Source organism: Cygnus olor, chromosome 1 (genome assembly GCF_009769625.2).
Source record: "Cygnus olor isolate bCygOlo1 chromosome 1, bCygOlo1.pri.v2, whole genome shotgun sequence".
Classification (NCBI taxonomy): domain Eukaryota; kingdom Metazoa; phylum Chordata; class Aves; order Anseriformes; family Anatidae; genus Cygnus; species Cygnus olor.
The window spans coordinates 182635295-182649263 of record NC_049169.1 but is presented as its reverse complement, the minus strand read 5'-3'; the positions used below and the strand labels follow the sequence as shown (position 1 = coordinate 182649263).

Below are 13969 nucleotides of genomic sequence, written 5' to 3'. Positions count from 1 at the left end.
AGGGCAGAAATACTTTTATTCCCCCCCCTGCAGCGACCAGTCGCCTCGGAGGAGTGACAGCGCGGACGAACTGAGGCGCTGTGCCCCGGGGACATTTAGCCGGGGTGTAGCCGAGGAGAAGAAAGGCAGGAGCCTCTCCTCCCGGGGTCGCCCCGGATTTCCTCGGGCACCTTCCTCGGACCCCGTCCCCCTTCTCTTGGCTCTGGGGGGGGCGCGGAGGGGGAGCGGGCGGCCGTTACCGGTGGCCGTTACCGGTGGCCGTTACCGCCCGCGCTCACCTGAGCGGAGGGGGAGGGAAACCCCGCCACCTTCTCAAGGGTTGGGGGGGGAGGGAGGGGCTATCCCCGCCGCGGCTTGCGAGATTGGCAAGCATATCTGCCCAATCGCGCCAGCCCGCCTCACCCCTCGCGGGTACCTATTGGTCGTCCGGAGGCAGGGGGCGGGGCCGCGGCGGCTGGCGGGGGTCCCCCGCGGATCGGGGCGCGCTGGGCTCAGAGCGCGGTGCGGAGCCGAGCAGTGCGCATCGCAGAAGCTGCTGCCAGGGGGGTGCCGCCGCTTCCCTCCGCCGGCAGGGACCATGCGGGCTCTGCCCGCCGCGCCGCCGCTGGTCGGCTTGCTAATGCTGGCCGGCTGCGCCTGGCTCGGGTCTTCGGAGCCGCCGCCAGGCAGCGCCGCGGTCCCCTCGCCCTGGGCAGCGGAGCCGTCCCCCGCCGTGGTGGTGGTGGCCAACCGCGGTCTGCGGGTGCCCCTGGGGCGCTCCGCCTGGCTGGACCCCGCCCGCGACCTGGTGCTGCGGGTGCAGCCGGGCGACCGGTGCCACCTGGCCGTGCTGGACGAGGACCCGCTGTGGCAGCGCCCCGGCCGGCTGAGCCCCCGGCGCTTCCCCTGCGACTTCGGTCCCCGCGAGGTGCGGTACTCCCACCTGGGCGGCCGCAGCCCCGCCAGGGACCGGGTCCGCCTGCAGCTGCGCTACGACTCGCCCAGCAGCGCCCTGGTGCTGCCCCTGGTGCTGGAGGTGGAGGTGCTCTTCACCCAGCTGGAGATCGTCACCCGCAACCTGCCCCTCGTCGTCGAGCGCCTCCGAGGCACCAGCAACCCGCTGGACGCCCGCAGCCTGGAGTTCGCCTTCGAGCCGGGCCGGCAGCGCTGTAGGGTGGGCTTGTTGCCGTCGTTGACCGGGCTGCCCCGCTACGGAGAGATCCTCAACTACCCCTCAGCCTTGGTGGCGAGTGGGGAGGCGGTGGATGGTGGCCCCGTGCCTGCCTCGATGTGGGACTGCGAGGAGTTCCTGCGCTTGGGGCTGCGCTACCGGCACACGGCGGCCGGCAGCTCGCCCAACCGCGACCTGGTGCCGCTGGTGGCTGAGCTGTGGGAGGCAACGGGTGGCGGGGCACCGCTGAAGCGTGAGTACTTCCAGGTGCTGGTGCGGATCCGGGCGGGGACAGAGAATGTGGCTCCCAAACCCAGCTTCTTGGCTATGCTCATGATGGAGGTGGACCAGTTTGTCCTCACTGCCCTCACGCCTGACATGCTGGCGGCCGAGGATGCCGAGTCACCCCCGGACCTGTTGCTCTTCAACATCACCTCACCCTTTGGTCCCGGCCAAGGGCACATGGTCAGCACGGATGACCGGAGCTTGCCTGTCTCCTCCTTCAGCCAGCGCGACGTGAGGGAGCTGCGCATCGCCTACCAGCCACCTGTGGAGGACTCGGATCGGGAGCGTCTCTTTGAGCTCGAGCTGGAGGTGTTGGACCCTGAGGGTGCTGCCTCAGAGCCCTTCGCCTTTGTGATTGTGGTGAAGCCCATGAACACCCTAGCGCCGGTGGTGACCCGCAACACTGGCCTTGTGCTCTATGAGGGGCAGTCACGGCCTCTCTCGGGCCCTGGTCCCAGCCCCAACCTGGTGATCAGTGATGAGGATGACCTTGAGCAGGTGCGGGTGAGTGTTGTGGCAGGGCTGAGGCATGGCCACCTCACTCTGCTGGAGGACACCCCGGCATCTGCTGCTCCTCGTAAACACTTCACAGTGGCTGAGCTGGCAGCAGGCCGGGTCATTTACCAGCATGATGGCAGTGAGTCTCCACTCAGTGACAATCTGGTGCTGCGGCTGGAAGATGGTGGCTCCCGTCACCGTGTTGAATTCCTTTTCCCCATTACCCTGGTGCCCACTGATGACCAGCCACCCCTACTCAATGCTAACACGGGACTGGCGATAGCTGAGGGTGAAACAGTGCCCATCACTACCCGTGCTCTTAGTGCTACTGACATTGACTCTCAGGATGCCATCCTGCTCTTCACAGTGGAGGCTGGCCCCACTGCTGGCCAGCTCCTCCTCCGTCAAGCACAGCCACCTCCTGGCTGGGAAGAGGAGGAAGAAGATGAGGGCTTTTCTTGGAGGAGGGTGTCAGGTGTAGTAGGGAGCTCCCTAATGTATGAAAAGCCAGTGAGAGAGTGGCTGCAGCAGGACATTGTGGAAGGGCGTCTCTACTACCACCACTTTGGGCCTCATAGACCTGGCCCTGGGGTTGTGTTGGACCAGTTCGTCTTTAGGGTCCAAGATGACAATGACCCACCCAACCGCTCTGGGCCACAGACATTTGTGATCCGGGTGCATCCTGTGGACAGATTAGCCCCAGAGCTGCACAGCGGCAGCAGCCTGCACTTAATAGTTGCGGAACAGCAGGTGACTCCCCTGCGGAGGAAGCACTTGTGTTACACAGACCAGGATTCAGGGGACCGTGAGCTCCGCTACACAGTAACCCAGCCCCCCACTGACACCGACACTAACCACCCTCCAGATGAGCACGGAGCCCGTCTTGGATCCCTTGTGCTGACTGAGGATCACTCCGTGGAGGTTACCCACTTCACCCAAGCCCAGATCAATCATCACAAGATCTCCTACCGTCCGCCACAGGAAGAATTGGGAGTGGCTCCTCATTTGATTCAGTTTCAGTATCAGGTGGAAGATGCCGCCGGCAATGCAGCTGAAGGAACTTTCACCATCTACCTGCAGCCCGTGGATAATCAGCCTCCTGAAATCACTAACACTGGCTTTACTTTACCTGAGGGAGGCAGCCATGTCCTTAGCCCAACTGAGCTGGATGCCAGTGATACAGACACTGAGCTAGCTCATCTCCGATTTATCCTGACCCAGGCCCCTCGGTACGGTCAGCTGCAGCTTTCTGGGTACAGTTTGATCCTGGGAGGTGCCTTTGGCTTGGAGGATATCCGGCAAGGGAGGGTGGTATATGTGCACAGTGGGGCTGAGACCAACAGCGATACGTGTAGGCTTGATGTGAGTGATGGGGTTCATGTCGTGCCCATCACGTTAAAAATGAATGTGCACCCAGTTGATGATGAGGTTCCTACCCTACGGTTGCCCCCAGGCACTGTTGGTTCCTACCTGGATGTGCTGGAGAATGGTGCTGCTGAAATCACTGCTAATGTGATCCAGGGCACTGATGAGGATACAGATGACTTAATGTTGACCTTCATTGTAGAGGATCCTCCTCAACATGGGAACATCCTTGTCCAAGGGGTGCCTGCAGAGAGATTTTCCCAAAGGGATCTGCTGGATGGTGCTGTGGTGTATGCTCATACTGGCGGTGAAATAGGCCTTCTGCCCAAAGAAGATACCTTCAACCTTACATTGTCTGACCTGTCTGAGGAGTGGAGCATCAGGGGCAATGTCGTTCAAGGAGTTTCAGTCTTGGTGACCATTCTCCCTGTTGACAATCAAGCCCCAGAGATTTTTGTGGGGGAGCAGTTCAGAGTAGTGGAAGGTGACAAACGCGTCATTACTACTGCTCACCTAAGGGCTGAAGATGTAGATACTCCTACTGATGATATACTCTGCACCATTGTTGCTCAGCCCGCATCTGGGTATGTAGAGAACATCTCTCCAGCCCCAGGATCTGAAAAATCCAGAGCAGGTATAGCTATAAGTGCTTTTACCTTAAAAGACCTCCATCAAGGGCATATTTTTTATGTCCAAAGTATACATAAGGGTGTAGAGCCTGTTGAAGATAGATTTGCTTTCCGCTGTTCTGATGGCATTAGCTTTTCCCAAAGGCACATCTTCCCCATTGTCATTATGCCAATGAATGATGAAGAGCCTGAAATCTTTATGCGAGAGTTTGTTGTTATGGAAGGCATGAGCCTGGTTATTGATACCCCTATCCTCAATGCAGTTGATGGGGACATCCCTGCTGATGAGTTAATGTTCACGATCACCAGGCTTCCAAGGCATGGCCACATTGTGAACCAGCTGGCCAATGGAACTGTCCTAGTTGAGAGCTTCACCTTGGATCAGATAACAGAGAGCTCCAACATACTCTATGAACATGATGACTCTGAGACGAAGGAGGACAGTTTTGAGGTGAAACTCACAGATGGTAAACATACTGTAGTGAAAACGGTATTCATAATGGTTGTTCCTGTAGATGATGAGACACCTAGAATGGCCATCAATGATGGTTTGGAGATTGAAATAGGGGAAACTAGAACTATCCATAACAGAATATTGAAGGCTACTGACCTAGACTCTGAAGACAGAACCTTGACATATATTATAAGGTATGGGCCAGGACAAGGCCTCTTACAGAGACTAAAACCTTCAGGTGGAGTTGAAAATATCACCCTGGGGATGAACTTCACCCAGGATGAAGTGGATAGAAACTTAATTCGATATATGCACTTTGGCCAAGAAGGTGTTCGTGATCTTATCAAATTTGATGTGACAGATGGAATAAATCCACTCATTGATCGCTACTTTTATGTGACGATAGGTAGCATTGACATTGTCTTCCCAGATGTAATTAGCAAAGGAGTTTCTCTGAAGGAAGGAGGAAAGGTAACCCTTACAACCGATTTGCTTAGCACCAGTGACTTGAATAGTCCCGATGAGAACTTAGTTTTCACTATTACCAGAGCACCTGTTCGTGGTCATCTTGAATGCACAGATCAGCCTGGGGTGCCCATCTCCACTTTTACTCAGCTCCTATTAGCAGGCAATAAAATTTATTATATTCACACTTCAGAAGATGAGGTGAAAATGGACAGCTTTGAGTTTGAAGTCACTGATGGCTACAACCCTGTATTTCGTACTTTCAGAATTTCTATCAGTGATGTGGATAATAAGAAACCGGTTGTCACAATCCATAACCTGGTGGTGAATGAAAATGAATACAAACTGATAACACCATTTGAACTGACTGTAGAAGACAGAGATACACCTGATGCACTGCTAAAATTTATCGTCACTCAAATACCAGTTCATGGTCAGATCATGTTCAATAATTCCAAACCAGTCACCACCTTCACTAAACAAGATCTGAATGAAAATCTAATCAGCTACAGACATGATGGCACAGAATCAGTTGAGGACAGCTTCTCTTTCACTGTTACAGATGGCACTCACACTGATTTCTATGTCTTCCCCAACACTGTGTTTGAAACGAGGAAACCTCAGACCATGAAGATTCGGATAATGGCTGTGGATAACAGCGTACCTCAAATCGTAATTAACAAAGGTGCTCAAACTCTCCGAACTCTGGCCACGGGTCATGTAGGGTTTCTGATTACCAACAAGGTGCTCAAAGTGGAAGACAGAGACAGTTTACACGTTACTCTCAAGATCAGGATCACAGAGGGTCCTCGACATGGATTCCTGATTCACCTGGGGAAAGGCAACCATAGCATCAGCCAATTCAGCCAAGGTATTACCATACTCCACATGTTCTTTAGTTCACTGGAAACATGCTTTCTCTTGTTAAACTCTGCAATAATTGATGGGAGAGTCTTTCTGACAGCAAGTTTATTTATAGCGTCTTAATTATTTTTTAGTTCTGCTTATTTATTGTGTCTGTGATACCTTTAAACAGGAAATCGGGTTTACTGAGGAAGCACTGAATAGAGGAGCATCTTTGCTGTGGAGAGCTTACAGTCCAAATAACCTGGAATAAGTCTACCTATATTGAGGAGACTTATTCAGTGATATAAATTTGGATAACAGAATTGGTTCCAGATCTTTAGAGGCCAAGTGCCTTCTTTGAGAGTTTTATTTAGAAAATGCTATGGGAGTGGCCAAGCTATTATTAACTAATGGTCATGCCATGACTAGGGTATCGGTTGCTATACAGCTTGAGTGTACTTAACTGTAAAAGTAAAATCATTTCCCAGACATGGAGAGATATGAGTGCATTTGTTGCTTTAATTACACAGATCTTAACCACAAAGTGTTTGTGGCAAAGTAAAAGGTAATGTAAATGTTTTAAAATTATGTCAGTGGTACTTACTTTTTACAGAGAACTAAAATACTGGGTGGTATAAATAGGATGAAAACCACATGTGCCATATGTACTGAAATAAAGCCTTAACACAAGGCTATGAAGTAACTTTAATTGAAAGGGGAGCATTAACTATTCTCTGAAGAATTTTCCATGTTACTTTGTAATGAGTTAATAACTTGTTAATTAAAAATGAGTTTTTTTGGAGCCTCCTGCAGCTGTGGAGTGTGCAGACTACCTGACTGCATGCAGGCTCAGACTTAAAGGGGCTCAGACAGGCTGGGCTGTGTAGGTGGTAAGGGCAGAGATGAACCCTTGATGTAGTTGGCCGTATTTAATTTTACAGAGCCTGTACTGGTGTGTATCCCTGGTTACAGTCTTGGCTGTAAGTGATGTTCTTTTCAGATATACCAGACCTTGCAACAGGCCTGATGAACTTTCAAATGACTGGTATGCCCTGAGTTTTGCTGTGTTAGTATAAAAAAAAGGGGGGGGGGGGGAGGGGGGAGGAGGGAGGAGGTAATGAGGGACCAAACATGTCTAAGCTTTGGGAATCAACACAGCTCCTTAAATATAAGGCTTTGGTAGTGAACTGCAAGAGTATTAAGAGCATCTTTGTCAGAGTAAGTGAGAGACAGAAGAGAAAGAGAGTGAACAAATAAACATATTATCAGTTTTTTGATGGGTTTTCTCTTACCTTGGAGAATATAGGATTACTGAATGGGTGTTCCCTGAAAGCAGTCCACTGCATAGCACATTTTGGGGGGGCAGTGAGTGATTGGAAGATAGGGTGCCTAAGCTGAGTGAGAAGCCTGCAACCTTAAGGAAAGCTGGTTTTAGAGCTGATGAGGATCCCCCAGACAGTGTTAAAACTCCACAGGTTCCTTGACACTACCAGCACAAGATCTTCTAATTTGTGTTGAGTTGAAGAGTTTTTCTGAAAAATACACACGTCTTTAATAATTTTCTATTTTGACTCTTTTAAGCAAGTAATGCCTGAGCATCTGTATGGTATTTCTGTGGTATTCTCTCTTCTCTACTTTCTAAATGTTTTCTATAAAGGTTTGTATTTTGTGAAGCAAAGTTGTTGAAATGTCTTATGAATGCAGGGCCAAGCACTTCAGAGAGCCTAGAAAGGCTGCATGAAAGTCAGAAAGCATCAAACTCACGCAGGGGTAATACATCTGCTGAGGACAAGGAACGAGAAGTTACTAGAAGTAACAAAATAACCTGGGAATGAAAGTCACAGATGAAAGAGCTCTGTCTTTTGCTTTCCTTTTTCCTCAGATGCCCTCCTCTCTGTAGCTGTTTTGGGTATGGGAGAGGTTGTGGGTGGCAAGGAGACAAAAATTCTTGGCTGGACCTAGAAGGCTGCACTTTTGAGAAGTAATGTGAGATGCTGAGGTCTTTCATTGACCAAGCTCCATACTCAAAACTCCATGGGTAGCTCACTGTTGTCCCTCACCTTGTAGCCCTCTGTAATTAGTGTGCAAAGTACTGTCAAATCTGGAGTAGTGAATTTATGCATATTTCATACTTATGCTGTAATAATAGACAAATAATAATCTACCGTTCAGGGAAAGAGTAAATAAGACTCTGTTCTGTCATAGCTGTAATGAGCCTTCCATAAGCGCAGACTTTGCAGCCAGCCATGCACCCTAGTTTTGGCTTTGAGATGCTCCTGTACTGACCATTAAATTTGATGTTACTTTATGGTTTTTGATCTTTTCCCTTTTTAGTGGTCCCATTTTGCCATGTGGAGGGATCTTTTTCAAACCGCTGAATAGTTCCAGATTCATTACATGTGGGTCCTGATGGACCTCATAAAACATATTTATAATCTTCCAGTATATTTTGGAAGGGGTCTCTGGAAGTCATATGGTCCAACCCCTACTCAAAACTGGGCCAACTTTGGAGTCAGATCAGGCCGTTAGGGTCATATGCAGTTGAGTTTTGAGAGATGCTCAGTGGTTTGCGAAGTCCATCCTAATGCTCTGCCACCACCTCACAGTCCCATTCCTTGTTTTGGGGTCTGTCTTTGTGGAACATGCAGACTGACCAATCTGAAGGAGGTAACACTGATGAAACAAGATTTCTTGTGCAAGCAGCTTCAGCAGCACAGTTTATCAGATTGCTTGTAACTGAAAGAGGGGGCAGAGGGATTATTTGGCAAACGGCTTTCTGATTTATCCTTGAGATTGTGTTTCAGTATCTGCCCACAATACTTGAAGTGCTAGAGAGGAAATTAGCCTAGCATTGCAAGATAAGCTAAAAGCCCCCAATCAAAATGTAGTTGTGCAGAATGTGGTATGTCCTGGAGGTTTGTTCCCTGTTGTGTATATTGTTCAGGAACAATCAGTGTGGGGCTTTCTAATTAGTATACATCAAATATGTCTGTCACAAGTCCAGTAGGTAATCTTTAGCTCATGAGTCTCATTGAGTTAAATGAGATTGCTCAAAAGGGGTATTAGTGCATGGAGGAATTAACTGCTTGGTAAAAGGTTTCCAAATTCTGCAAATAGTTGGTGCTTGTTATTCTTTTATATTTAATTGTTAAAATAAGCTGAATTAGAGAGGCAAGGGTCAGTAACAAAATAAAATACTCTTAAAATACATTAAGCAGTTTCTAAGTTTATTCAAATGCTATCTATTACTTAAAGTTACACCTGAAAGCAGTAATTTTATTTCATTATTATTTCTTTGTGCTTTATATTTACAATTTGGTGATAGTAAATGAAGAGAAAGCTCAAAGACAAACACTTGTCATGTGGTAATTTCTATTTTCTAGTGCCTAGGACAAAAATACATACAAGGAATATTGTGTATGCATAATCACACAGCATTCATCTCTGCAAGTCAGGGCTGGAATCTGTTCATGGCAGATACTCATTAAGATTAGATAATTTGTTTAAAAGTGGGAAAAAATCTGTTAAGAAACTGCCAAGTCTTTCACATTTACAGAAGTTCAGTGGTAACTGAACATCAGCTATAACAAGTTGTTAGCTGATGCTTGGATAATGTTTTAATGCACACACTATGATCCTGAGCGCTGTTTTGGGAGACCCTGGTCCCACGTGGGTAGGTTTGTGAATAAGGGCCAGGCCACATCCCACAGACCTCCAGGTGTGCTGAGGAGCCAGGAAGACGGGAAAAGGATAGAGGAGAGCAAAAATCTTTGCCTTGGCAATAATAGAACTTAGTTGATGTCTCGGCACTCCATGTAGCCTCCTGAAGCCAAAGGTACCTACATGGCTGCTCCAGCTGAATGCACAGCACCTTGCAAGCAATGGTTTTACTCAGCATTCATCCCTGATAATGCATTTTATCTTCCTTTTCAGGAAAATGTTTTCAGAAAGATGAGTGAGTTATGTTGTGAAGTACATTTGTTTCTTAAAGATTATATGTTAATACATGTAGCTTTTAATAACTGCATCAGTTTTGCAGACTTTTAAATGGAATGGCAATTCCCTGATCTAGTGCAGATATTTTTATTTTTCTAAGAGAAAGCTGCTGGATTTCTAGTGAGGGGAGAATTCCAATATCGTATGAATGTTTAGTAGGCAGTGCAGTTGCACACTAATGAATTGTGCTTACAACCAGGTCAGCTTTAATATAGTTAACATAACTTAATCAGCTGTGGAAGGAAAGTATAAAATTGCTCAACTGACTTTAAATGTGTACTTAATGAGCAGAAAGCCGGTCATTCCTTTGCAATTCTTTCCACAAAAAAAAAAAAGAGATTTTTTGATGACAAGTGGCTTTTTTGATGACAAGTGGCTTTTTTGATGAGGTGGTCCTGCAAACATTGGCTCAAGTGCTTATCTTTATATATGTTGGAACCATTGATTTTGATAAGGTTATCCGCATGGGCAGAGCTAAGTACCTGTGTAAGTGTTTGCAGGATGAAAGATTTATTTGCTGCACGGGCATAAGAAGGTATTTGTTTGCATCCTCTTTACAGCCCTGTGAATTTTTGATCTTTAACTTTCTTTCAAACATTTATAGAAGAGATTCTTTAGTGACATATCCCTGTTGATAGGGTTCTTAACTTGTTTGCCTTAGAAGATGTCTGGCTACTTTTGGAACTGAGGACATTGAGGAGCTCTAATAAAAGTGCTTTGGGCTTGTTTTTCCCAACACACTTGGGAATGGAACTTGGGTGGTACTTGAGACCTACTTTAATGCTATTAATTTCTAAAACTTTCTCTTAGAAATGAATGAAATAGAAATTACTCCATGCTGTTTGATGTAGCCTCCAACTTGGATTTTTACCAACAAGTGACAAAAATTAGTTTTTATATATTGCATGTTTCTTGTCTCTACTCAAGGAGACCAGAAAACATTACATTAATAAATGTTCGTTTACCTGTTGCACACTTTTTATTGGAATCAATTATTCACAATTATGCATTTAATATTTTTTTTGTTACTGAAGTCTTGGCTGTCTACTTAAGTTTCGTGTCTTTGGGTTCTTAAAATAGCCAAAGTGTTTAAGCACTATTTGTGACTGCATGTTCATAGAGATTATATGGCATATCATTTGAAAACAGGCTGATAGGAAGAAGAGGGCATTTTGGGGGTACCAAAGAGATTAAGATTTCTGTACTGCAGAATGTGTAGGAATATCTTATCCTAGAGACAGGCAACATGCCAGAAGTAATCTAGTTCTAGAAGCAGGGATGGGTTGCGTGAACTATTTTGTCTTACATCTTGAATGGAGAGTAGAACTCAACATAGAAAATAACGTGGGTTTTGTTGCTATTTCAGCCCCAGGTTTCCCATGACCTGTGACGTGTTATTTAGAGTAGAACACTTTGTACCTCCTTTCAAGCATCTGTATGGTAGATACCTGAATTTGCAGCCAGTGCTTGAAGATCTTCCCTAATTATCAGACATGGCTGAAACAGGAACAAAACCCAGTGTATTTTCTCCATTAGAGCAGGCTACAGTACTTCTCAGGATGAAGAACAGTGATAGAATCAATATCTTGGTGGAGATGCACCTCTGTCTAAGAAAATGCACCAGAAAAAATATGAAATAATTCTGACTGTTGAGCCTACATTCTTACATTTCCTTTTGGCTCTGTTTGTACATACATCTTAAATGAAAGAGAGGACTGGGGAAAGGAAAGTAAAAGGAGAGAAAATGATTGATATCTGTTAAAACTTCACCTCTGTTAATACTGAAATTCCTGAGCCCTACTGGAGAGCCTTGACCTCTTTCTGATGAAGCTAAACTATTCAATACATGTCATGTTTTTCTACAAAAAAAAAAAAGTTTCCTATCTTCAGCATTTAAAATAAAATGTATTTTTCTGACTCTTTACAGCTGATATTGATGATATGAAGATATGCTATGTTCTACGAGCAGGTGACAATGCCACCAGTGACATTTTTCATTTCATGGTTGAAGACGGTGGTGAGTACTCTAAGATGTGTTTTTGCTGTTCACAAAAGAGAAGGAGTTTAAGTACACTTTAGGAGCTTACGAACATTGAATTTCACTGAAGGAAGTCTATGTTGTCTCCTGGAATTTTTATTATTATTTTTTTTTAACTTTCCCATATTGTGGACTACTGATGGTGACTACAAAGAGAGGTTTAGAAGAAGTGGTAATTGCGTCTAATGAAAAAACAATCAAGCTACCGAGGAGAGTGAAATTCTCGAAGTCTACTCAGATATCCAGGCTTTCTGTAGTTTTACATTTGTGTTCCCTGTCCAGGTTCTTTATGCATAAATTGTCATAAACCTTTTATCTTGAGAGACTTTACAGACTCAGGGTTACATTTATGATTGCCTACCTCTTTAGAGGTTCCAATTATAAGACCACCTTTCCTCTATTCATATGGGCAGATTGATGTACATTTTGCTCTCAAGCTTCTGAGTTCAAGTTCTGCCTCTACTTCCTTAGCATAACAGAATCCTTAGTGTCTTGTCACTGATCTTCATCAGGTGATGAATTCTAGTGACTGATGATATCTTGCAAGGTTTTAGAAGTTGCAAAAGGAAAGAATGAAAACAATTTGAGAATACTGCACACACTCACTTAAGGAAACAAACATTAAAGGTTCTTTTTTTTGAGTTTTAAAGAACAAAGAAAGAGCTGTTTGAGGGTAAACAAAACACATTAACAGGCTATTTGTTTCCATCAAGTGTTTCCAGATATTCATAAATGCATATATTCCTGTGGATGGTAACAGGTAACTAGTTTATGTTACTTTAATACCTTTTTATAATATGTGATAGATAACTATGAATAATTGGCAATGAATGTTATAGCTGATTTCATAATATACTTAGAAAAAAGTACTTCAAGCTAGCTTGTTTTCAGCTCGTGTACTCAGCTCATGCTTTCTTCACAAGCACAGCTAGTATTAAGATCAGTGAACAGGAATCTGTTCTGTCTGTCACAGATCAGTTTGCCGCCATCCACCATGGCTGGGAGTGGGCTATTAAATCATGTTCTCCTTTCCATTGTGTTGGACGTCTACGGAAGAGACAGTTCCTCTAGAGACTTTTGAAAACATGCTTGCTCCCTCAGAGAATGAGTATTGACATAAGAGTTTGTAACAGTAGGCTTATTTTCCTTAAATATTTTATTTTTTGTGAAGCATAGGTTAGAAAAACTGAAAGCTAAGTAAAGATAATTGAACACAGGGTGATATATTTTGTTTGTAATGCCATCATTTTCTTATGACAGGTGTCACTGTATGGTGATGTTGCTTATAATTTTCAAGTTCTTGTAGTAGGTGAACAAATACTCAGACTTGAGATGTTTCAAGGTTTTATGTGAAGGGAACAATTAAAGCTGAAGAAAGTTTGCTGTCTCAGTGAACTGTCTGATTAACATCCTTTCTTAAAACTGAGATGTTCCTTGGGAATCCAACATTTGTGAGACTTCTCTTCATGCTATTTGCACACTTTACAGTGGCAAATCTGTGGTTAAAGCAAATTCAACTCAGTATATTCCAACTCTATACCAAGAATTTTTCTCATATCGGAAAACTGTCCTGCCACATCTGCTTCCACTTGGAGGAGTTGTAACAGCATGTCAATTTTAACAGTATGCTATTTTTCATAGCACAAAGATTCATTATGATAACAAGAGCCTTTAGAACTTGTGACATTACCATTTTGCAGACTGCTTATCTAGATGGTCCTTGCTTTCCTGAGTCTATTTGTTGACAAAGTGAAAAATAAGCTGTGTTGCATTTCAGAATATTTTTGAATTTCTGCTTGCCTAAAGGTGATAAAACTATTTAAAAATAATGAAGTTGTGATCAAAACATTAATAATTGTCTATCTGAAACAACTCAAATTTATTACAATGTCTTTAGAATCTGTAACAGGTGAAAAAGCCAGCAATTTATCTAGCTCTATTTCCACCCTCTTCAGAAAGACATCAAAGGAAGTGTTTTACAGCTCAGGTAAATTCTGGCAGAATTTCAGTGGTACAAAGATTATTGTTTTAGTGTTTTTGATTTTAAGCCAGATCATTCTAAGAGACTACACACAAGAGCTGAGTGAAAGCCTCAGCGCAGACTACCAACATCTGCAGCAGAATGGCATGCTTCAGACTTCTAGCTCCTGTATCAGGAATTTTGCTGTAGTAACAAGTTTGTGATAGCTACCACACAGCACCTAATGTTGTGAATGAAATAAGTGGTACTTCACTTAAGATGA

The 13969-nt window shown here is 45.0% G+C and overlaps 1 protein-coding gene across 1 annotated transcript in view; it reads left to right on the top strand.

Moving 5' to 3' along the window:
* Positions 1 to 493: 493 nt before the first annotated feature.
* Positions 494 to 13969, top strand: part of FREM2 (FRAS1 related extracellular matrix 2) — a 130803-nt gene continuing 117327 nt past the window's right edge. The window contains exons 1-2 of the mRNA XM_040543318.1: positions 494 to 5717; positions 11616 to 11705. Of these exons, the coding sequence (XP_040399252.1) occupies positions 578 to 5717; positions 11616 to 11705 (5230 nt within the window). The 5' untranslated portion in view covers positions 494 to 577. The remainder of the gene's footprint in view (positions 5718 to 11615; positions 11706 to 13969) is intronic.